Source organism: Anabrus simplex, chromosome 6 (genome assembly GCF_040414725.1).
Source record: "Anabrus simplex isolate iqAnaSimp1 chromosome 6, ASM4041472v1, whole genome shotgun sequence".
Lineage (NCBI taxonomy): Eukaryota > Metazoa > Arthropoda > Insecta > Orthoptera > Tettigoniidae > Anabrus > Anabrus simplex.
The window spans coordinates 203,823,265-203,849,496 of NC_090270.1; the positions used below are offsets into that span (position 1 = coordinate 203,823,265).

A 26,232-nucleotide genomic window follows, 5' to 3' on the forward strand; every position below is an offset into this window, starting at 1 on the left:
TTGGAAAAACTTCCAATGATCATTTTGTCCACCACAGATCCCTACTTCAAGGCGAATAATCTCATGACATTTAGGGAAAGTTTAACGTTCGATTTTACAAACTCAAGATTGCTTAGGGTTGCAAGTATATATCATGACTCAGATTAGAACCTTGATGTTCCTTCCAAAAGAAAGTGAATATTTCAGGTACATGCCAAACAACAGAGCTGTCTTGCAATTTCAGGTAATTTAAAGGCTTTTTTTTTTTGTTCATTTTTTCTTTTCCCACAGGTCTGATTCCATATGAATGCTTACAGTTTCAACCAATAGTGGCCGAGTTCCCTTCTAAACCAATCCTCGATGCATCACTGATGCAAAAATCTTTTATAAAACATACATAAAAAATTTAAGGCGGTGTTTATAACAGTCATGTATAAAACAGCATTACTCGGAAAATACTGCATAATGAAAATATAGATCTGAAGAACACGTTTAAGAAAGAAAGAATACTTTCAAAAAATGTCAATCTAGTTGATAAATACACTTCATCACATCACATCATAACACATTACAGTACATTACTGCTGCTGCTTTGATGTTAGAATTGTACTTTCACTGCCTAGGGGCATTTTCATTAACAAGTACCAGTTCCACTTTAACTGAACAGTTGAAAACCAAAGGCACGTATTGTCCTTGTAGATTGTCTTCTACCACCTTAAAGACCAGTTCAGCTTTCGTAAATATATCTCAGTTCCAAATATTCCATCCCAAAAGCTGCTGCTTATTCCAAAACCTAAAAGGGAAGAGAACAATTAATACAATCAGAACTTTTGCTAACAAATATTTATCTTTATTTCATACACAAAAACATAAAAACTCATGGCACAACAGCCCATTAAGGGCCTTGGTCTGCCAAGATGGTTGTTGCCCAGCCAGATGGCTTGTGAATTATGGAGTGCTACATAGTAAGCTTGGATTTTATGACCAAGCCACTGTGTCTTATATCTAATAATATTATTGACTTTACATCCCACTAACTACTTTTACAGTTTTCAAAGACACCGAGGTGCCGGAATATAGTCCCGCAGGGTCTCTTATATCAGATAACACCTCAGTTGGTCTCGCAATATTGAATGAACCCCGTTCCAGCCCTCAGTCCAGAAATAAAAGCCTTAGACTGGCCAGGATTGAACCCAGGGCCTCCAGGTAAGAGGCAGGCTCATTACCCCTACATGCATACACGCAAAACCCTCACCTCTTCTGCTCTGTCTTTGAAACTTTTCGTGGAGATGGAAATGTACAGTTCTTGAGTAACAGGATTTTTTATTTTATTTACAAAACTGCCTCCCGAAGGACTCAGTATGCCCACAAAACAATAATAATAAACATTACAATTATTATTGAAATATAATAATGAGCTTTAATTGTGGATTAAGATGGTGATTGAGAATTTGACATCTTCGTTAGGACTATGGTGACTAGCTCATCTCGTACGAAAGTTGGAATGTGATATTTTTTTTGAAATTCTTCAATAAGATATGGTCCCTCAGTAGACCTGTTACATCAACGCATTTGAGCTTATATTTGTCTTTGAAATAATTAACAGGAGGTTTATGTATGGCTTGATTTCTTTTCTTTATCCACGTCCTCAGCTAGACCAACCTCAAATTGGACAGAAGGGTCGATTATTATGCCACACCTTGTGGTGTTGGAATATATAACAAACTTTCCTTTTATCATTGAACCTGAATTTTTCACACTTCATACTGGAAATATTTACAAAACATTCCATAATATTTTCTTGGATAAGTTCAAATGGTTTGAAATAATCCTGTTTCTCTTTTTTTGTACAAATTGATGATTTCATCTTTTTCATTTAATGTTTATTGTTTGTATTTCTGTACCAGTTTAACACACTTCACGAGATACAGTACAGCAAGCACTTTATTAAACAATGAGCTACAACAATTAGGTACCCTTAAAACACAATAAATATATTTGATTGCCTCCAAATTATAACAGCCTTTCCACTACAATACAATTTTAGCCCATTATAACATCACATTCACCTCAGAATTCCAGGAATTGTTTTCTTTCATGCTGTCTGTTACTGAGAAGTTTTAAATTAATGCTGGGGTATAGTCTTTGGTGTTTGTGTGCTATTTAGATGTAGCTTTGTCCGGCTCTGTGGGTAAATGGTTAGCGTGCTGGTCTTTGGTCACAGGGGTCTCGGGTTCGATTCCCGGCAAGGTCAAGAATTTTAACCATAATTGGTTAATTCCGCTGGCACAGGGGCTGGATGTATGTATCGTCTTCATCATTTCATCTTCATCACGACACACGGGTCGCCTATGTGTGTCAAATTGTAAAGACCTGCGTCTGGTGAGCCAAACTTATCCTCAGACACTCCCGGCACTCCGGCGCTAAAAGCCATATGCCATTTAATTTTTTAGAAGTAACTTTATCATTTAAAACAATATATTTCTGCCAGGTTATTAAAAATGTCTGTTATTTAGAGGTGTCTGTTGTGAGAAGTTCCACTGTATCATACATTCTCATGAAAATCCAATATTATGTATGACTAGACATTGGAAGTTTAGATAAATGCCTATTTTGTTTGAATGATGGTACAGTTTTAATTTGCCTTTTTTTTTTGTCACTTGCTCTTTTTTTATTTGTATATGTAAGTTACTTTTCTCTTTAAAAATATTTGAGTGCTCTCATAATGGTATTGAAAAATTTCTGAGTTTGAAACTAGAAATTCGCAGTTCTTATAACACCCTTATAACATTCTTTGGGACACCCTGTTGTAATGGAAATTGTTTGGGTTTTGTTGCCTAACATTAATCCTCGTACATGACAACCATCATGGACATCTCACTTTAACACAGTTCGCAACCTGACATTGTTATCTCTGTTATCTGTCTTGACTATGTTGACAGTGTGAACATCCCGGTTTCACATACAGTTTTGGATTATCTTTGTCAGCATGTAGTTGTGTGGTGAAATATGCTGAAATTTAAAATCTAAAGCTTCTTTATATTGTCATTGGGTACTGTAGTAGAATTTCTTAGTTTCACTGCTGATGAAATGAAAATCCACAGCCTGTTTGCAGTTTCATCTGGGTAAGGAATGGAATGAATGAAGCCCCCATCTAGTGGCGAGGATAGGAATTATACTGGCTGCTGAAGCCTGTCGCACACCTCTGGTGCAATGATTAATGGCTGACAGATGAAGTGAAATGTAATAGGAGTGTTGCAGGAATGAAAGATGACGGGGAAAAACGGAGTACCCAGAGAAAAACCTGTCCCGCCTCTGCCTTGTCCAGCACAAATCTCGCATGGAGTGACTGGGATTTGAACCACAGAACCCAGTGGTGACACACTGCCACCTGAACCACGGAGACTTATTATTATTATTTTTACACTGCTGATGAAAGTATTATAATGTGCTAGTATTGCAACAAAGCACTTAAATTTCTGAACAAGCATATTTCTGTATTTATTTAATTAATTGTACTTTTGGATAGGAAGGAAGCCTCAGAACACTCTAGGACTTTTTACCTAAAATGTTTCTTTGTCATCCTTAGGGTTTGATATAGAGGATGAGTTAAAATAATTTTACCACACAAATGGTATGTTACAGTATGAATAGGACACCACACTTTTATTATATTACACTGACTGAGCAAATGTCATGCGATAGCAGAGCACTGATGCTCAGGTGTGTTGTCTGCGCACCAGCGGCAGTTGTATAGGAGACCTTGTGAGCAGTGGCTGTGCATGTGACAGGTGTAACATGGAACGTGAGCTGACACTGTTCGAACGGGGTACGGTGGTCGGTGCCCGATGGATGGGAAGTGCGATTTCGGAAGTGGTGCGGGAATTCGGCTTCACGCGATCAACCATGTCCAGGGTGTATCGTAAAAGGTTGAATGCGGGTGTCACTGTCCACAACAGACGAACGACGGGCCGTCCAGCTACCCTTGATGACAGTGACCGGCGACATCTGAGACAGATTGTCAATAGTGACAGACGGGCAACTGTGCAACAAATCACGGCTCAATTCAGCACAGGCCATGCTAGACATGTCTCCCAGTGGACAATCCATAGCAACATGGGTTCTATGGGGTATGGGAGCCGGCGCCGCACAAGGGTGCCACTGTTAACCCAACGTCATCAGGCACGACGACGCGCATTTGTCACCAGTCACCAGGGATGGACACTGGAACAATGGCGTAACGTGATATGGTCGGACAAATCAGCATTTCAACTGCACCATGCCGATGGGAGGCATCATGTATGGTGCAGACCACATGAAGCGATGGATCCCGCCTGCCTCAAAGATGTGATCCAGGGCGCTGGTGTCTGTTATGGTCTGGGGTGCATTTTCCTGGTATGGAATGGGCTCCCTAGTTTTCTGGAAGAGACTTTGAATCGTACGCGGTATGTTGTGCTACTCAGAGTCCATCTCCACCCATTTTTGGCCTTCCAGCGCCCAGACGGTCCTACGGTGTTTCAAGATGATAATGCGCCGCCACATCGCTCCCACGTCGCCCAGGAATGGCTCCAGGAACATGCAGTGGAGGTCCAATGACTGCCATGGCCACCCAGGAGCCCCGATATGAACCATATCGAGGATATCTGGGATGTCCTGGAACGCAGGCTCCGTGCCATGGATCCTGCACCCATGAACAGACCAGCATTGGCAGCCGCTCTGGAAACGATTTGGTGTCAGCCGCGTCCAGAGGACTACCAGGGACTTGTTGACTCACTTCCATGACGTCTCACTGCAGTTTGCAGGGTCAGAGGAGGCCCCACACGGTATTAGGTGACTATCCCATGACATTTGCTAAGTCCGTGTATTATTCTATTGTTATCATTTAGCTGCTATTGTTTATCATTTTCTGTTAGTATTCATCTCTTTAGCTTGACTCACCATGTTTGTGAATTTTTTTCTGAAAGACATTAATAATGTCATGGCGTTCAGATATGAAGCCACACTTCATACAAGTGGATATGTCAACCGACATAACACAATTTGCTGGGGCATGAAAATGCTCGAGTCATTCAGGACCATAAACGTGACTCCCCAAAGGCTAATGTTTGGTGCGCTGTGATTATTGGTGGGGTAATTGAACTATACTTCTTTGGTACCCCAACAGTGAATTCAGACGTGTACTTAACAATGTTACATCAGTATGTTATTGATTAACTATCACTACAAATCTGACTTTGAGGGTATGATCTAAAAGACCAAATACGAGATGTGGTTTCATCTATTCTCTGGGAAATGCTACAATGAATTGCTAGTTTTTATGTACTGAGCATGGTGGCAAACATGTTCAAATCAAATCACATCTAAATTATTCATCACATTCATGAATGGTAATGGTAAAGTCCTACCATTTTATTGGTAACATAAGTTTTGACTCATTCTGTATTCTGCTTGAGAAATTTCATTGTTATAGTAACTTTGGCAGCATCATAGGAGAGAGAAATAATGTTGACTAGTATGATGAAATTAAATATTGTAGCTACTTCTCATAAATGAAAATTCCTCCCTCTCAGTCAATAGAAAAAGTGTCCATCATAAGAGACTCTTTCCAGTGAATGATTGATTTTGTGCCATCAAGTCAACATTGGCTCCTGACGACTGCACGGATGGAGTGCCACCAGATGCTTCTAGTTTCCATGAAGCCCTTCAGACCTTCCAGCGACATATTCAGTGTTTGATAGAGTCTATCCATCTCAGTGCTGGCCACCCTCTTCTCCAAGCCCCATCCACTTTTCCAAGCATAATCATATTTTCCAAGGAATCAGGTAACCTTGTGATAAATGCCTCAAGAGACAAATCTGGATACATCTTCTGAATGACCCACTTGCTTGTCTTCTACTACAAACAGGCATAACACCCTGCAGAAGATGCTGGAAGTGGCATCTCTGTTCTGCTAAAGAAAGATCACAGTAGTTAAATACATTCTCAAAGATGTATTACAACTATTATGGAGAAATTCTTCCAATTGGAAGGCTGAAAACCAAAATTAGAAAAATCCTTCACAAGATCTCAACTCTCTTTGGAAATGTATTTAAGTACTAGGAGCTTCTCACAGCAGAATAATGTAGCCACTTCCAACATCTTATCACCTTCTGTATGGCAATATTTATAATTTATTTGTGTAACGGTAGGCATTCACTTTGTTGACTGGGAGTGAGGGGCTTACTAGGGAGGTCATTATGGTTAGCAAACCTGTATTACTAATGAGAACTCAGTGGTGCATACTGAGGACAACCAAGGCTATCACTGAAGCCCAAACCTCAAATGTGAACAATGGAAAGGTAAAACACATTATATTGTAAGCATCTGACACATTATACCATTTACAAAACTTGAAAGCAATGAGGAAAACGCCGCTCGTACTTCTGAGTGCAAGGCATCGGAGACTGATCTAGCAGTCCTGGCTCTGCATCCCTCTCCCCTTGACCCACCTTCTTGCGTGGCTTGCTACTGTATGTTCAATAGGCGCGGAGACCGGGGGGATATGGAGGGCCTAAGCTTCGCTCTGTCAGTTCGCCACTGCTAACCAGGGAGAGAGCAATCATGCATTCGTTATTGTATATACTTCCTCACCTCACTTCTGATTTAATTAAAAGAATCCTTATATTTCACTCACCTATACTTCTTCATCCTTGTAGGAAGACACTGCAATGTCTGCTGTTATAAGAGTAATATATATATATATTTTTTTTTTTTTTCTACGTAGATCTGCTTAAATAAAATGCAGTCTTTCAGGTTTAATATTCTCTTTTGTTGTTTGGAATCGAACCCGTGATCATGGTTCGGACAGCAACACTCATCTACCAAGGAAGCTAATAAACCAGTGAACAACAGGTACGACTGCTTGTAATGCTGTGAAATTCTACATTTAAATTTGGTGATGATGATGATACGTAGGTGGATCAAAAGGTTAGTTGCACTAACGCGCCGCAGCAGCGCGCTGTGTGTCACAAACGTGGGCACAGCGGAGAAAGGGACAGACACTGCTCACACGTCTGTTAGGCAGTTCGCTGTGGTGTCTCGTCTAGTATTGTGTGAATAGCGGCCAAATGCAATGGTGCGTCAACTGGACGTTCACTCCAAATATGAGGTGCGTGCGACAATCCGATTCCTATGGGCCGAAAGGAAGAATTGCACAAACATTAATCGTGAAATTAGTGCTGTGTATGGGGAGCGGGTCATTTCCCGGCAAGGTATCGTAAAGTGGTATCAGCAATTCGAAGCCGGATGTACGGACATCACGGACAACCATCACGAAGGCTGGCCCGCAACGTCCAGGACCGGTGCAAAGGTCATCAGTGTGAATGCGATCACTAGACAGAACCGGCGCATTAAACTGAGAGAAATCGCGACGCAGCTGAACATGTTGTATGGCAGTGTGTTCGCCATTGCTCACGAGGACCTTGGATATCGTAAGCTGTGTCAAAGATGGGCCCGATGTTTTCTCACCGATGACCACAAGGGACAACGTTTCCAATCCTCCCTGGCATTTTTGCAACGCTATGCCGCAGACGACAATGAGTTTCTGCGGCGAATCGTCACAGGCGACAAAACGTGGGTCCACCACTTTACCCCCGAAACGAATCAAACATCAATGGAATGGGTGCACCCCTCATCACCACAACGAAAGAAGGCCAAGGTTCAGCCTTCAGCCAGTAAGGTTATGGCGACAGTGTTCTTTGACATGGAGGGTTTCCTGCACGTGGAATTCATGCCGAAAGGAACGACGATCAACGCGTCGTCGTATTGTCAAACGTTGCACCGGTTGCATAAAGCGATTAAAGAGAATCGCCGGGGGAAATTGAGCACCGGTGTGATTTTGTTGCACGATAATGCAACACCTCACAAGGCCTGCCAAACGAGAGAACTGCTGCAGCGTTTCAAGTGGGAGGTCTGGCAACATCCACCCTACAGTCCCAACCTAGCGCCATGTTACTTTCCTCTGTTCGGTAAGCTCAAAACGGAGCTCGGTGTTCGACGTTTCCAGACCGATGAGGAGGTGAAGGCCGCTGTCTCTGAGTGGTTGCAGAACGCTGGAGGAAGTTTCTATGCATCCGGCATCGACAAGTTGGTTGTGCGTTCGCAGAAATGTTCAGTGTCTCTTGGAAACTATGTGGAAAAGTGACATTACAGTGTATGTCATTATAGTTGTGTTGCTGTTGTATAGGTGGTGTAATAAATGGCCATAACTGGGAAGTGCAACTTATTTTCTGATCTGCCGTCGTAGCAGTAGAAGTAGCCTCTGGAAAGGCTTGATGGTGACCTAATGAGAATGAAATGAAGGCTAGAACGTCATTCCCAAGCCAGGGGAATGAGGGGATTGATACCGTGAATTGAACCAGGGCCATCAGATCAAAGGCAAGAATTCTACCAATTTAGCTACAAAACTAGACTTTAATTTGTTAAACTCTAAGCTTCCATTTCCACTGATCAGGTATTGAGTATTGATAGTGGCCAGGGTAGTAGCTTGTGAAACAGCCTTGACAACACAGCAGGCTACTCTGGCAGCTCAAAAGCTTAACGCTTGACGTTCACTAAACCAACTATCGAAAAGGGTAACCAAAGTCTAGTGGTAGCCCATGTTTTCATCGCAGCATACACCACTGTGAAAACCCCATCCTACCTCAAGATCGGGAAAGCACAATGTTCATAATATTGTTAAAAATGCCATTCAGTATCCATTTATATGCACGATATTTACCTGCTAATGGAAAATCTCATATAGAATTATGAAAAATTTGCCTTTGGGTGGTATAAAAAGTATTAGCTTCTCACATTGTTTTAGACAACATCTCTTGTACTTTCAACATTTCAGCAATTAGGGGCAGTTTTGAATTTCTGTTAGCATGTAGTACAAAAATAATAATAATAACAATCTATTATTTACTTTTAACCTCAGTTCTTTTTAAGGATATGCCTAAATGCAGTTTAGAATCGTATTGTACTTATTTTATTAGTAATAATAATGTTATTTGCTTTACGTCCCACTAACTACCTTTACGGTCTTTGGAGACGCTCAGGTGCCAGAATTTAGTCCCGCAGGAGTTCTTTTACATGCCAGTAAATCTTCCGACATGAGGCTGTCGTATTTGAGCACCTTCAAATACCACCGGACTGAGCCAGGATCGAACCTGCCAAGTTGGGGTTAGAAGGCCAGCGCTTTAACCGGCTGAGCCACTCAGCCCGGCTATTTTATTAGTAAGTGACTTTCTTGCTCTATTGTCATGTAATACTAGTGTACGGTAGTATTTATTTTTATTTTCAGTATGTTTTACTTTATTTTTGTTCATTTTTTCATAATATTTCATATTTCTATGAAGAAGATGAAGAATGGCTAAGGAATTCAGGTGTAGGGACTGTGGGTGTGAATGGACATTAAGGAATATGGGGGAAGAGATAGAGAGTTTGAGGGAGAGAATAAGAATTCTAATGGGGGACAGGAATGAAGGTAGGTCTCCCTCAAACAATATACAGGGTGCAGTTGCTATACAAGAAGGAGGGGAAGGAAGGAAAGAAGTTATGAAAGAGAGGTGGGCTATTGTTTTAATGGGAAGGAAAATGAGGCCTTTAGGCTTCTCATTGGAAAGTGAGTTCGGGAGAAGTATCGTGAAGAATCAATATGAGTCACTGCAGGTAGAACAGCAGATGGAAGATGGGGAACAGGGAAATGTTATAAAGGAGGGGTAAGGCAAGAGGAAAGGGAATGTAGTAGGAAAGGGAAACGTAGGTAGAGTAGAGAATAGGATGGTAAGGCAAGAGGAAAGGGAATGTGATAGGAAAGGGAAATGTAAGTAGAGTAGAGAATAGGATTAGGAAGATGGAAAAGGGTCATGAGAGGGAAAGAAGGGCCAGGCTGAGTGGCTCAGAGAGTTAAGGCGCTGGCCTTCTAACCCCAACTTGGCAGGTTCGATCCTGGCTCAGTCCGGTGGTATTTGAAGGTGCTCAAATACGACAGCCTCATGTCGGTAGATTTACTGGCACGTAAAAGAACTCCTGCGGGACTAAATTCTGGCACCTCAGTGTCTCCGAAGACCGTAAAAGTAGTTAGTGGGACATAAAGCAAATAACATTAAAAAATTATTATTAGGGAAGGAAGGGAGGAAGAAGTAGGTTCTGCAGCTGTCTGGAAAGTTAAGGGAGATGAGGGGATCCAGTGAGGTGGGTAAGGTTCATGCTCTGGTTATGGGCAACTCAATTGTTAGGCATGTTGGGAAAGTGTGTGGAGGAAAGGGAAGTAGGGTAGAATGTTACCCAGGAATTAGGTTAAGACAGATATTGAGAAGAATAAAAGTGAAAGAGGAGGGTAAGCAGAAGGTGGTAGGTTTCCATGTTGGTACCAGCAATGTAAGGCAAGCAGGGTGACAGGACAGGAGAAGTTTAAAGGAGCAGAGATTGTTATCAGTGGGATTCTATGTAGGTAGGATACTGACTGGATGGTGACCGGGGATTTACATGAGACTGTTGAGTGGGTATATGGGAAATTGGGAACGAAAGTTGTAGATTCTTGTGGGTGGGTAGGAGATAGGGATGTATGCTCAGGTGGCCTTCACTTGAACCACGATGGTATGAATAAGTAAGAGGGCTTGTTTATAAGTTGTTATAAGAAGGTACATTCAGGGAAATTTGGGTGGACTAGGGAGGGGTGAATATAGGGGGCTGGAAGTAAAGTGATGATGACATAATGTTGTTAGTGTTAAACTGTAGAAGTATTGAAAAGAATGAAATAGAATTAACTAATTTAAGATATATAAATTTACCAGATATTGTAATAGGAAATTGAAACATGGCTGAGAAGTGATATTATGCCTGCAGAATTTTTGTCATGAAACTGGAGTGTTTATCATAGAGATAGGATAGGAATAGTAGCTGGGTGATTATTCATACTGGTGAAAGAAGAATTTGTAATCCATGAAAAAACTTTAAGATAAGAAACATGGAATTCTAGGTGTAATACTCATCTCTAAGAGATAATAGGCAACTTGATGTTTTTGGGGTATACTGACCCGGAATGGGTGATGCTGATGCATAATTATTGGGTAAGTTAATCAGCTATGTGGTGAAGAATACAGATAGGAACATGTTTGCAGTGGGTGATCTCAGTTTACCGAAGGGAAGGTAATGTGAATGACAGAAAGCATGATAATCAAATGGTTAATCTGGTAAGGACAGCTGAATCAGAAAGTAAAGGAATCAACTAATAATAATAATAATATTATTTGCTTTACGTCCCACTAACTACTTTTACGGTCTTCGGAGACGCTGAGGTGCCAGAATTTAGTCCCGCAGGAGTTCTTTTACGTGCCAGTAAATCTACCAACACGAGGCTGTCGTATTTGAGCACCTTCAAATACCACCGGACTGAGCCAGGATCGAACCTGCCAAGTTGGGGTTAGAAGGCCAGCGCCTTAACCGTCTGAGCCACTCAGCCCGGCAAGGAATTAAGTAGATGGAAGAATATTCTAGATGTAGTGCTGATAAAACCAGATGAGATCTATAGAGAAACTGAAGTGATAGATGATATAAGTGATCACAAAGTTTTTGTTATAGTTAAAAATAAATGTGATAAAAAGGAAGATTGTACAGGGTGTCCGAGAAGTCCCCGTACCCCTAGTTACATATGTTTCATATTATAGCGGAGTACTTACATATAAAAACTATGAATCCAGGGAATCTGTATGTGCACCATCATGCCTTACACAGAGTTCTATCCGTCTCCAGGTCCTCAAAGACATCTTGTGGAGCATCTCAGGAGTTATGGAACGAAAGGCTTCCTCCACACTTCAGCGCAATTCTTCATTAGTCGTGTACCGACGTTGAGCCACATGGGACTTGATTATTCCCCATAATGAGTTGTTTGGTGTGGTAAGGTCCGGGCTTCATGGTGGCCATTTCAATGGGGCTGGAGATGTTGGTGAGCCACGGCCAATCCAGCAGCCTTGAAATTGTTCATCAAGGAACTCGCGCACCTGAATAGCAAAATGTGCTGGAGCCCCATCCTGCTTTAACTACACATGACCCATGATTCCCTTGTCTTGAAACTGAGGTATTAACCAAGATTGTAACATATGCAAATAAGATTTTCCATTCACATACCCATCAAAAAATTATGGTCCGCACAAGTGACGTGATGATATCCCGGCCCATACCATAACATGAACCAACTCTTGCACATAAGGAGGATTTTCCTTAGACCAGAAAACCACATTCCTCCTATGTGAACTGGAATATATCGCACATTCATCAGAAAATAACACTCTTGAGCGAGACACGGCAGTTGGGAATTGTGCCAACAAAGCACGGCAGGCTGCAACTCGTTGCTCCATGTCATTGTCAGATAATTCATTCACATGCATTGGCCTAAATCCTTTCATTTTCAAATCTCTTTTAATGTGGTCATGCATTGTTGACCTCGGTATTTGAAGTTCAGCTGCTCTTTTACGAATGAATTTCAATGGAGACTGCTTAATCGATTGAGCGACGGTGGCAGACGTTTCTTCCCGCGTCTTCTTACGTTCACTACACGGCCTGTCTTTGACACTGCCTAAAGCAAACACACGTTTCTGCCAATCAAGCAGAGTAGCTTTACGAGGTGGGGGTTTGCCAAAGCGATCTCTAAATGCACTCATTATCACTATCATTGTTTGCCCCGTATATACTCATTTGTGCACCCACACACACGCCACTAATCGCTCCTCAACAGTGTAGCTGTGTCCGCTCACGTCCGCCATGACTTAACAACTGAAATGAGACTGACAACAACGCTGGCAGCAGGGATACCAATACCAATAAAACAACTATTGAATTCCCCAATTATACAAACTCAATTGTCCATGCCATAATATAACAAAATAATTATATGAAACGTATGAAACTAGGGGTACGGGGACTTCTCAGACACCCTGCAAAAGTAGAACTATTAGGCAATACTATATGATTGATAAGACAGGTCTGGGGAAGTTTTGAAAAATAATTATGATTGCTGGAAAATAGTAAACAAAAGTGTAAGCAGCCTATGGGATGGTTTTAAAGCAATTGTTGACGATTGTGAAAACAGGTATGTACCTTTAAAGGTGGTAAGGAATGGTAAAGAACCATTTCATTATAATAGAGAAACAATAAGATTAAGGAGGAGTTACAGGTTAGAAAAAAATAGTTAGGAATAGCTGTGGAAGTAAGGAGAGATTGAAGGAACTTACTGGGTTATTGAATTTAGCAAGGAAGTCAGGTAAGGATAACATGATGGCAAACATAAGTGGCAGTCATATGAATTTTAGGCAAAAATAGGTATGTATAGGTACTTTAAGAAAAAAAAACGAGTTCCAGGAATCATAAATAAACAAGGGGAGTGTATATGTAAGGATTTACACAAGGCAGAAGTATTTAGTCAGCATTATGTAGAGATTATCAGATCCATGGTATAGTGTTGGTCTCTGGATCTCAAGATCCCAGGTTCAGACTTGTAGTATGATGTTAGCATGTAAAACGTTTGTGGTGACGGCACATTTGATATTTACCTGGAAAAATTAATTCAAAACTCAGCCATAGATCAGGCAAGAGGGATCCATGTTACTGTGCCATCTTGTAGTGTAGAACAGACTGTTGAAATCAAAGCACAAGCAGCCTTGATGACATTAAATTGAAATGCCTCGCATGGTAGCCAAGTCTATTTGATTACAATTATTACTTTTTCTAAATCAAAATGTACTCCTTCAGTGTGGTAAATCATACCATATTGAATCATCATCCTATAAAAATATGATTGTGCATTTTCACTTTTGATTTTGAGAGACTACTATGGGTAGCATGGTTTGGAGCAAGGATGTCACTCAGAAAAGCAAAAGAGTGATATATTACTCTATACCTATTCTGACGTATGCAGCTGAAACTTGGGTAATGAGGCAGAGAGCCATGACTGGGATACAGGTAAGTGAAATAAAATTTCTGAGAAGCAGGATAGGAGTGACAAGAATGGATAAGATGAGAAGGTTAGAGATATAGTAAAAGAAGAGACACTACAGAATAGGATAGGGGCATATAGACTTAGATGGTATGGACACATGAAAGAGGGAAGGCTACCGAGGAGGATGCACGAAATGGAGATTAAAGGAAAACAACCAAGAGACAGATGGATAACAGGAGTGGAAGAGTGTGTACATAGAAGAGGAGAGGACTGGGCAAGAGTAACTAGGGAGAAGCGGTGGGAAGACAAAAGGATATGGAGAGGCTTATGTTCCAAGCAGACCTGGCCAACAGTTGGAAACTGCATATGATGATAATGATGATGATGACTACTGTTCTTCATTCACTCATAGTGCGAGTGCATGCTAAAAAATCTGCACTTGGATCATTCTGTGAACTCTAACAACCACCACTTAGAAAAATGTTACTCCTATTCAGAGGCAGGAAATTTTTTCACCACCTAATGGCAATATTTCCTGTGGACAAGGCTTTCCATTAGCAGTTAAAAGTGCACATGTGGCACTTTCAGTGACACCAACAACCTCATGCTTTCCTGACCTTGATGTGAGATGGGTTCCTCATAATTAGGAACTATATTAAAAGTATGAATTGTTTTTCTATACAAATTAGAGGCTTGTAGATCTAGTACAGCAAATCCTCACTGAAATATAAACTGTGCACATACCATTCTGGTGTTCTGTGAAGTGGTGCTGATTGTGATATCGCTTCATGCGGTAAAGATAGGAATCGGGCGGTGGTGAGCCAAAGTGCAGATAGAAGTGTATCAAATCATACACTACATAACCTGAAAGTATATGGAATTTGAGACAAATAGCTGACGATTTAAACCAGTAAACATGCACTTGATAATAGTTGAAAGATAGGAAGAAGAAAAGGAACACATAATAAGATGAATACAATGGCAGATCAGTGTAGGTAGAGGGAGCAATAGAAAGAGGACAAAGGAAAAACATGAAAACATAAAAGTATAAGGAAAATCTCCACATCTTCACACACTGCCATCTTCGAATAGATGGGTTCTCTCCTTATCAATCCCAGTTCTTCTACGTCTATGTCAGCCCCCCTGGTGGCCATGATCGTTAAGGTGTTGAAATCTATACGATCTCACACTGTGGTTAGCCGGTTCGAGTTCCATTGATCAAAAAATATTTCACCATCAGAATGTTGGCTGGCAGGGTAGGGGAGGTGGTGTTATAAAATTTCTAATCACTAGACTGCGTGCCATAAGCTTGGATTAAATTCCAAAACCTCTCCGCAGTGCCCATGTAAAGTAAGGGCATATGACGCTGTTGATGGTGATTCCATTGGATGGTGACGTAAAACTTTGAGCAGATCCCTTGGTGTTACTCGACAGGAGCAGGCTACGTGCCGACACCGAGTTTCACCCTCTCCCTACTTCATTATCATCATAATCCCACATCCAGATGCGCAGGTCGCCTGTGGGTGTCAAATAGCAAGACCTGCACCAGGCGAGCAGAACATGTCCTCGGAACACTCCCGGCACTAAAAGCCATATAATAAATAACAAACAAAACATCTGTGTCTTCTCAGCCCCAACAAGCTCGTTTCTGCTTCCCAGCTTCATTAGGAGGGCAGGCATCAAGACTCATTGAGGGGCCAGTTTGACAGATCTTCAGTGTTAATGTGGGAACTGCAAGATAAGTAAGCTGGTTATGTGAATGGAAGAAACATAAGACAAAGGCAGGTTATAAAAGATCAGGAACACCTGCATTTATTTTTGTCTTATGTTTATTCCATTTTCCTGCTCTTATCTAGCTTATCCTGTACTTCCCACATGAAGACTGAAGATAGCTCCTTAATGAGTGTTGATGAAACTAGGAAGTGGAAACAAGCTTGTCGGGGACTGAGAAGAAATGGATGTAGAACAACTGGGATATTTAGGAGAGAGCCTGTCCTGTTTGAAGATGTGGAGATTGTTCTTGTCCTTTCATGTTTTCATGTTTGTCCTTGTGTCCCATTTCTGTTGCTCCTTCTTCCTACTCTGACCTGCTATTGTGTTCATCCTATTATGTGTTCCTTTTATTGTTCCTATCTCTATATATGACTTGTTTTGACACTTGTATGTTCCTTTTCAATACTGAAAATAGTACTTGGCATATTATAATTACAGTATATGTAAGAATAAATGTTAGTTTAATTGTCATTAATTTGCTGCTAATGATTAAAGCAATAATGACAAAGAAAAAGCTTAAAAATGGTAAAAATGCTCTTAAATTAGTCCTCATTCACAAAAACCTTCAGATAATAAAGGCTCAGAAGCAGATTCACTAGTGGGAGAGGAATAGTTTTGATATTAGTTATATTAATGTAATGTGTGAGATTAATTAATTTTATTTTATTTATTTTAATCAAATTGTGATCATGTATGGCATAAAAATCTACTGAAGCATAACTATACTGTCTGGTGTAGAAAATGCATTTCAATTGAAGGACATGATAACTATATAGATGCATTTCAATTTTAGCATACATTTCTGTATGTATAATCATTGTAGATAGTACCGGTACAGGGTGAGCAGATTATGAGTTTACACTGCATGCATCAGGGGTTGTACTGGGCTGTGCAGCCTGTACTAGTGGCTGGATGACAACTTGAGTCTGTGCTTTACCAGACTGCAATTTCAATACTACTGTAGAAGTCACTGGCTAATAATATTGCAGGAAAGAAATCAATTAAAAAAGACGTATTTCCACATGTAATGTAAGGAGATGTTGGAACTGCTTTTGTTTATTTTCCAAACATTTCTGGTAATGACTAACGAAATTAATCATCGCCCTTCTTAATTCACTCGGAGAAATTTAATCTGTGTCTTGATGGATGATTGTTTATGGTTACTCTAAGGTGTGTGGATTTGTCCTGAACATTTTATATTTCATTAAACCCATGAGATAATAGTCACAGGGTAATTGGATGAGGGCAGTGCTCAGTATCCCATGCCTGTTGTAAGAGGCGACTGAAAGGGGCCCCAGGGGCTTTGAACTTGGGAGCATTGGGTGCTTAGCTTGAGTCCTGGCATTGCTTCCACTCACTTGTGCCAGGCTCCTCACTTTCAGCTATCCTACCCGATCTCCCTTTGTCAACTCTTGTTCTTTTCCGACCCAGACAATATTAGAGCACTTGAGGCCTAGGGAGTCTTTCATTTTCATGTGCTTCATGGCTCTTGTCTATCTTTGGCCGGTACCTTCATTTTTCAAAGTGTCGGATCCTTTCCATTTTTTTGTCTGTGATTAGTGTTATATAAAAGATGGTTGCATAGTTTTACTTCCTCTTAAAACAATAATCACCACCACTGTTACTCTTTCATCAGTAATTGTGCACTGCACTCTTACAATTTGGTCATGAATGGGTTTCTCATGTAGTATATCAGGTTTTTCAGAATTCTAGTATCAGTAGTTTTGTGTATTAACATACAGTAATTGTGTAAGTGAAACAAAGCTTCGTCAGAAAACAGAATGAGTTAGAAGTTAGTAAATTTGTCATGCACCTTACTAATAATTTATTCACAGAATTTACGCTGAGGATCACTTGGTATAAATTCTTGCACTACAGGGTTTTAACTTGAGTAATTTTGCGGCCGTTTGTACAGAGCTGTAGGAAATTCCCCAGTTGCTGAGAAAGACACCAAAGAGACTTTCTTGGGGAATTTTGTAAGAAATGGTGAATGTCATTAAGAACTTCTGTGCATACCATCCAACACTGTCTTTGTTTCTCACCTCAAATATTCCCTGTTTCCCAAAATTTATTAACAAATTTATGAATTGCAGTAAGATTTTGAGATCGATCATGAGGGAATTTTTCTTGAAATAATCTCCTGACAGCATGAGCCAATTCTGTACACACAATGCTAATCAATTTACTCACACATAATTTTTCTGTTTGTCACACCTCTATAGTAGCATCACCATTCTAGATAGTCCTTAACTTTCCTCAGGGCACACTGGAAGGACAAGCTTGTGATAGTCTTCACTAGTTCGATCCATTTGGTTGCAGTCTTTTCCCATGGTCTTCTGCCCTCGACCTTCCCTTACAGGTCATCTCACAATATGTTCATGATGATGATGCTTGTTGTTGAAAGGGGCCTAACATCTAGGTCATCGGCACTACAATATGTTCAGAGAACTATTCTTCTAGTAATGTGAGAAGTAAGGCATTTTAAAATCTTCAGCTTCTGATTTATCAACACATTGATTATTTTTGTGATCCAAGGCTAATGTAGTGTTCTATGCCAGCACCACATTTCAAAATCATCAATGCATTATTTTTCTTTTTTTCACAAACCTTTATGGTCCAGGTCTCACAGCCATATGAGAAAGTAGGGAGTACAAGGGTTTCAGTGAGGCTGATCTGTTCCCTTGTTCTGTATATACAGCTCATAAACAAACACTCGTTGTGATATAGACTACATAGCTTTCTTAGCACACTAGTGTACACATGGGATTTTAGCAGACATTTAGCCCAGTCTGATAACAAACTCACAGTTTCCACAAATTTTAGGATATCTCAGCTGGACTGGACTCAATGTGCAGACCAGGAACTCATATTCTGCTCTAGTAGTAGTAGTAGTAGTAGTAGTAGTAGTAGTAGTAGTACAAAGTCATAATTTTATTCGACCCTGTTTCCAGCTGCACCATGTCCTTGGGCACGCACTATTCACCTGCTGACACTCTGATCCCTTCGGTGGGCCAACGCACACACTTTCATATGCATCAACATGAAGTGAATGAACAGACAAAGCAACCTTAGCAACATTATTTAGCAATTTAGCATTTAAAAAAATTGTTGTTAACTTGTTGGAACTTTTCTTTTGAAATGTTGGCTATTTCTTCTCTTAGACATGCACAACTGAAACAACTAAATAACACTGCAGGTCTGCTGTTGGAGCGGCACAACCCCACGGACAGACAGTTCACTCGCCCAGTAATGAATAATGATAAGCTCAGAATGCAAAGTCAGCAGAGTGGAAGGGAGAGGAGAAATGGCCCACCGAAGGGACTAAAGTGTCGGCAGTCAAGCAGTGCATGCTTGAGGTCACAGTGCAGTTGCAAACTGGCCCCCTGTAGTAGTATAGTATCATATGGTAGTTGTTAAATCAGGTTGAAAGGTTTTGTGGTGATTAGCCTTATGACTGTTGAAAGTACAGTTGAAGTTTGAGGGGACTGAACTAAGTTTTTGTGTAGCAGTTATAAGAGATTATTAGACATGCATAGCAAACAAATTGTATTACCTCCAAAATTTTATATGAGCTTGTGAAGTTAATCCCCAATATACATTATGAAGCTGTTAAGTTTTTATTCCTACAGCGAGATATTATGACTTAAAAAAAGAAATCTTGGATGTTCTCACCTGCAAGGGTTCCTGCTGCTACAAAGTCCACCATCCATAGAGGAAATAATATTCGAAGAATGATGTAAAATATTGCTACCACAATGGCTGCAGGTACTGGTGGAATTAAAAGTCGACGCTCATCAAATGGCACCTGCAATATGACATTTGATGTTTTTAAAGATGATTCAATAAAAGAGTAATATAAAAATAGAGTTTCAATGATCTTTACACAAAGATTCAATAAGTAGCCAAATTACAAAATTCATCATTCTCTGATTTTTAAAAATTCTTTATTTTTATTTTTTATTATTATTATTAAGAAATGAACACAAGTTGTGTATATATGTTACATAAGTTACATAAGTTTTGGCGATACATTTTATCCCGCATATTGATTGTACACATTTTAATTAAGCACAATAGTCTACCAGGGGTTTTACTCGTTTTTTACAAGTGCTAATATGGTAACGATCACAAGGTTGATCGCACAACTCACATATACAGTTATTCCCGGGATTGTGAAAATGCTTGTTCTTGCATACTCTGTAGTGATACCCATGCACAGCTATTGAGGTCACCAGGTATTGGAGGTCTTGATTCGTGTTGGCCCATGGCTTCCATAGTATAAAAGTCCAGCCAAATTTTTCTTCGTTTCTTTTGTATTTCAAGGAACAGTTTATTCGAGCTGTCGGTAGATGGTAGTCTCATACGAAGTTCTTCTATAAAGAACGGTTCTCTCGCGAACTCGTATACTAGCCTCAACTTTGTGTTTTTCAAAACACTTAAAGCAGATTTCAAGAATCTTGATTTAACTGCTTCCAAAGTCATTAAATATTTTAGACTTAACTTATCCCAAATAATATATATTCTGTATGTTGCTATGGGAACTATTTTTGCGTTGAATAAGGCCATAGCGGTTGTTAATGATAATCTGGATAATTCTTTGATGTCAAAAATTGCTTTTGTGGCAGATGCTGCACAGGAAAATTCTTTTTTGATTTCCTGTTTTTTTAAAGAGTAGAAATCTCTTGAAATTTAAATCTCTTCTAGCGTATGACAGAGCACATAAAATTCATTATCTTTAATATTTTAAAGATAGCATTATACTCATATTGAAATGAAATGGCATATGGCTTTTAGTGGCAGGAGTGTCTGAGGGCATGTTCAACTCGCCAGGTGCAGGTCTTTTGATTTGACACCTGTAGGCAACCCGCGCATCATAATGAGGATGAAACAATGATGGAGACAACACATACACCCAGCCCCCGTGCCAGCGAAATTAACCATGATGGTTAAAATTCCCGACTCTGCCAGAAATCAAATTTGGGACCCCTGTGACCAAAGTCCAGCACTCTAACCGTTTAGTCATGGAGCCAGACACATAAAGCATTAAGAGCTAATCAATGACCTCTCGTTAAGTGTAAAAGTTAAGTTACCTAAATTATGGTTATAAATATTCTACATACCGTAATTATATATAGTACATACATTCTAGTCCGCCTCTGTGGTGTAGTGGTTAGTGTGATTAGCTGCCACCCCCGGAAGCCCAGGTTCGATTCCCGGCTCTGCCACGAAATTTTTGAAAAGTGGTATGAGGGCTGGAACGGGGTCCACTCAGCCTCGACAGGTCAACTGAGTAGAGGTGGGTTCGATTCCCACCTCAGCCATCCTGGAAGTGGTTTTCTGTGGTTTCCCACTTCTCCTCCAGGCGAATGCCAGGATGGTACCTCACTTAAGGCCATGGCCGCTTCCTTCCCTCTTTCCTTGTCTATCCCTTCCTATCATCCCATCCCTCACAAGGCCCCTGTTCCGCATAGCAGGTGAGGCCGCCTAGGCGAGTTACTGGTCATTCTCCCCAGTTGTATCCCCCAACCCAGAGTCTGAAGCTCCAGGACACTGCCCTTGAGGCGGTAGAGGTGGGATCCCTCACTGAGTCCGAGGGTAAACCAATCCTGAAGGGTAAACAGATTACGAACGAACGAACATACATTCTATAGTCAGAAGTCTGAGGACACTCCTTACTATTCATTCCCAAGACACCAGCCATGTAACTAATAGTGTGTGGGACCTCTTTTTGCTACTATTACAGTGTTTAATATTTGAAGAAGGCTTTCCACTAAATTCTGACTCACTGAAGGCAGAATTTGTTTCCATTCTTCCTGAAGCATGGCAAATAGTTGTTACCAGGTTGTTGGGTGAATTGATTTGGCACACAACTGATGCTCTAGTTCATCTCAAAGATGTTCGATGAGCTTCAGGTTGGGGCTTTGGGCATGCCGTCCAGCACATATGCCTGATGTTCTGGCTTTGCGGAAGGAACTCGTCTTGATACAGAAAAAGTCCAATCCACAGTGTGAAAAGCATGTTGTCATTTAGATTGATGCTTTCACAGCCCATAATTGCAGATATGATAATACTCCTAAGGCCAGGAGAATCTATCATTGCGCTAGCAAGGCTCTTGTGATCGAGAGAGTGCATCACACTCATAAGGAACTGGACTCAGTCTCCCGAGAGTTATTTTACTTATACCTGCTTTTAGGCAATACTGTTTTGCAGGAATTGTGGTTATCTTTCGATCACATTAACTGCTACACAAAATGAACTAAAATTCAACCAGGTGGCATTCAGAGGCAGAAATCAAAGTTCCTTCGATTGGCTCAAACACACAAACCCTCATACTGGTAAAATTGTCATCGATGTTTCCAAGAAATTGCCGTTCTAGCTAGGGGACTTAATTTCACAGCCACTCCCTCTAAAGGAGTTAATTACTTCCATTGAGGCAGCTATCCACCAACTACCTACGGATGAGGCTGAGGATGTATGACAGGAATGTGCGAGGCTGATAAAGTTTGCTGCGATACCTGCGCCCAATTTAACAAGAGGCGAGAGGAGAGCTCTGAAGAAACTCAAAGATGATTTTGAACTGCCCATTCTTTCAGCTGATAAGGGTAATGCGACGGTAATGGACACTGATGAGTATAAGAACAAGATCTCAGCTATGTTGTCAGAGCATTTTTACAGACAGATCACGTGACCCTACCATTCATGTGTCCAACACCACTGTGAAGTTCTTAAGGCAGTCCTCAATTTCAAAAGGGTAAACATTTGACTCCGGGAGATGCACTGCCACCAAGATTATATGTATTACCAAATTATTTTAATTTTTTTTAAATTTCAGTGTAGGCACCTGAGACAAGGCTCTTCTTGGTTCAATACAGATGCTTGCTATTTGCTTTATGTTGCACCGACACAGAAAGGTCTTATGGTTACAATGTTACAATGCTCTTGTAAATAGATAAAGTTGATAACATTTTTATATTTTTTGGAAGCAAGTTATACTTAGTTATAGGAAAATGCCATAGAGAATTTTGACCATAACTAGTAGAATGAATCTGACTGTAGTGAATATTACAAATAATTCTTGCTTCATAATTATGAATCTGTGAATTGGTAATTAGCAGACTAATTTATTTTGAATTTTATAGATCATAATTATAGAAGCCTTTATGCGGAGATTTGGAAATGATAATACTGTATATTACAATGTTTATACAAATCTTTAGTCGGTGTTAGAATGGGCACTTTGAAAATTAATTTTAGTGCTCTCTTCCTAATGACATGTACCTTTCCAAATAATTCTTTATTACAGCGTGCCCATATGTGTATTATATAAGAGATGTGGTTTTCAATAAGAGCATAGTAAATACCTTTCAATAACCCACAAGAGAATTTATATCTTAATCTACTAAGGATATCAGTCGTAGGGATAATTTTATATAGTAGATAGTCTCTACCTGATTATTCCATGATAGATTTTCATTTATAATTAGTCCTAAGAATTTAGTACTCTGCACTCTCATTACTCTATGATTGAAGAAAAGCAGATTTATATCCAAATTTAATGCCTATAAAGATTTGTAAAACTTATGTAGGTTTTTTTTTTTTTTTTAGGTTAATAGATAATCGGTTGGAATTAAACAATGTTTCAAGTATGTAATAAAATATCCTGCTGCATATTTTGTTCAAGTTCATGATTGCTAGAGTCTGTATAGAAAATATTAGTGTCATCAGCAAAAATGGCTAGTGTTCCATTTAACCTAATGTGACCAAATTCAAGGCCCCAGCACAGAACCCTGAGGCACACCAATAGAGATCGCCTTTACATTACACTCAGTATTATTACACATTACAAACTGCTCCTACGAGAGAGGTAATCAACAAACCAATCCAGTGCAGTACCTCTAATGTCTGCTATTTCTAATTTATGGCCCAGAAAACGGTTGCAAGCACCTTTCCAGCAGACGGGTGTGTTTTGGTCTTGACCGGACCTGCTTCATTTCTTTGCCCCCACTCCATGCTTGCCTGCTTTGACTCTGGAGTGTAATGATGCACCCAAGTTTCTCCATTGGATTGGTAAGTTTTTAATGCAGTCCTGGTAGAAAGAAGAGGGACGTATGCGAAGCCAGTTGCGCATAAACTCTTCTAAACCATCATCATCGAACCACTGCCTTTCTAGGTCTTGTTTGAGTGGTCCAAACAAATGGTAGTCACAGGGCGATAAATGTGGACTCTACGGAGGGTGTTTCAGAGGTGTCCAGTGAATTTCCTCCAGTTTTCCCCATGTTAAAGCGGCAATATGCAGCCTTTCATTGTCATGGAGAAGAATGATATATGATATATTGGTATTATGGAGAAGAATGACGTTTCACATCGGTTTCCAGCGTAGCTTGTTGTGATACGCACCTTTTGCTTCATCCAAAAGGTGACAGTAGTAGGCTGCATTATTTGTCCTTTGTTCGTGAAGAAAATCCACCAGCAAAACACCCGCGGAGTCCCAAAAAATGGTTGCAAGCACCTTTCCAGCAGATGGGCGTGTTTTGGCCTTGACTGAACCTGCTTTGTCTCTTCGCTGCCACTCCATGCTTGCTTGCTTTGACTCTGGAGTGTAATGATACACCCAAGTTTTATCACAGGTCACAATCTGATGCAAGAAATCCTTTCCTTCCTCCTTGTAGCGACTCAGGAGTCTCTGACAAAATTCCTGCTGTAAAGTGTTTTGTTCCTGGTTGAGAAGACGAGGAACCCACCTGGCAGACAATTTTCTGAAATGGAATTCATCTCGGATGATGGTTTGAACACTTCTGTAACTTATTCCTACAGCTAAAACAATTTGTGAAATTTTTATTTGCCGATCTTCACCAATAATGTCAGGAATGGCAACAATGTTGTCTGCCGTGTTGCTTGTCCATGGTCTCCTTTCATGAGGTTCATTTTCCATAGCTTCTCTTCTTGCCACAAATTATTTAGCCCACTCATACACGCGAGTCTGCAAAAGCATTTCTCCCCCAAACCGTATGCAGAGCCATCTCAAAATCTCGGAAGGTTGATGCCCTCTTTTGCGAGAAATTTTATAATAATACGTTGCACAACAGATGTGTGCACCTTTTACTCATTCATAGCGTACTGAAGCAACCCAACTCTCCACCGTCATTTGCGCCTGCAAACCCCTTCTCCAGACACTCCCACTAATATCCTGGCAAAGGCCTGCCTCAGAATTATTACTAACAGCAGTGGTACATTCAAATTCATGTTTATATTTGATCCGCCTTCGTAAGATTATTAATTATTTTTTCAATTTCACTTTCATTTTAGTGGGGGATTAAAAATAAGGAATTAGATGGACCAGGTTTAAGGCAAGGGTAATTAGATTGAGGAATGTTCTTAGCTAAAGACATACCTATATCAGTGAAATAGTCATTAAATATAGTAGAGATTTGACTTAAATCAGTCACCAACTTATCATTTACTTTCAGTTGTATTTCCCCTCAGACCAATAGGCCTAATTAGTATGCTAGGTTCTCCTATATATGTTCTGACTAAATATCTAATAAAATTAATTAATGTAAGTTTTCGTGGCTCATTGTATTAACATAAAGAAATAAATGAACTGGATTAAAGCCACTATATATATATTTATTAATAATAAAGCCAAGCTTTCAGCCAAATTGCATTGGCCTTCATCAGGGCATGTGAAGGCTTGTTAGCACTAGGGTGAAAGAGCACATCAGATCGGTAAAGAATGTCGCTCTTTCATCCTCCACGGAGAACGCTATAAGCCAGTCTGCCATAGCAGAACATTTCTACAGTACAGACCATGAAATCCTCTTTGACCAGGCGAAGGTCATCGCGCCTGTAAAAGACTTCTATGCTCGTCTTGTGAGGGAAGCCATAGAGATAGAGCTGCCCCCAAATAACATCAACAGGGAAGACGGCTTCAAGTTATCAAATACATGGAGACCTGTACTGCAGAAATACATGCATAACACCACCATGGCACAGCGGGACGCAGTCAAACTGTCGACAGAGGGCGGTGCATCAGTAAATTCCCTCCCAACCACCACAGCACAGCGCCACGATCCTTGAGTTCAGTTAGTGGGGTAGGCCATGGATACGGGCATGACTTCCATGTTCCTTCAGATAATTTCTTTGCTCACTGTCGGAGGCAAAACTTCACATGCCCTGATGAAGGGCAATGCAATTTGGCTGAAAGCTTGGATTTATTATTAATAAATATATATAGTGGCTTTAATCCAGTTCATTTATTTCTTTATGTTAATCTAATAAAATTGCTTCATCTACATATAGAACGTTCTGAATCATACATTAGGAACTCTCTATATTTCATTAATAAGTTGTCAACCATAAACCTTCAACCCAATGCACTTCTGGTGAGTTTTGGTGTAGAGTCCTTCTTCACTAACGTGTTGATTGACTCAGTCATGTCTCTCATTGAGCATCTGTTCCCTGAGGACATTACTAAACTATTTTACCACTGCATGACTTTCAGCTATTTCTTATGGGATGGGTAA

General features: G+C 40.3%; 1 protein-coding gene across 4 annotated transcripts in view; it reads right to left on the bottom strand.

The window, feature by feature from the left end:
• Positions 1–379: 379 nt before the first annotated feature.
• Positions 380–26,232, bottom strand: part of Fa2h (Fatty acid 2-hydroxylase) — a 314,916-nt gene continuing 289,063 nt past the window's right edge. For all 4 annotated transcript variants that reach the window (XM_067150162.2, XM_067150161.2, XM_068228381.1 and 1 more), the window contains 3 exons: positions 19,382–19,514; positions 14,681–14,800; positions 380–772 (listed from right to left, as the gene is read on the bottom strand). In XM_067150162.2, the coding sequence (XP_067006263.2) occupies positions 687–772; positions 14,681–14,800; positions 19,382–19,514 (339 nt within the window). In that variant the 3' untranslated portion in view covers positions 380–686. The remainder of the gene's footprint in view (positions 773–14,680; positions 14,801–19,381; positions 19,515–26,232) is intronic.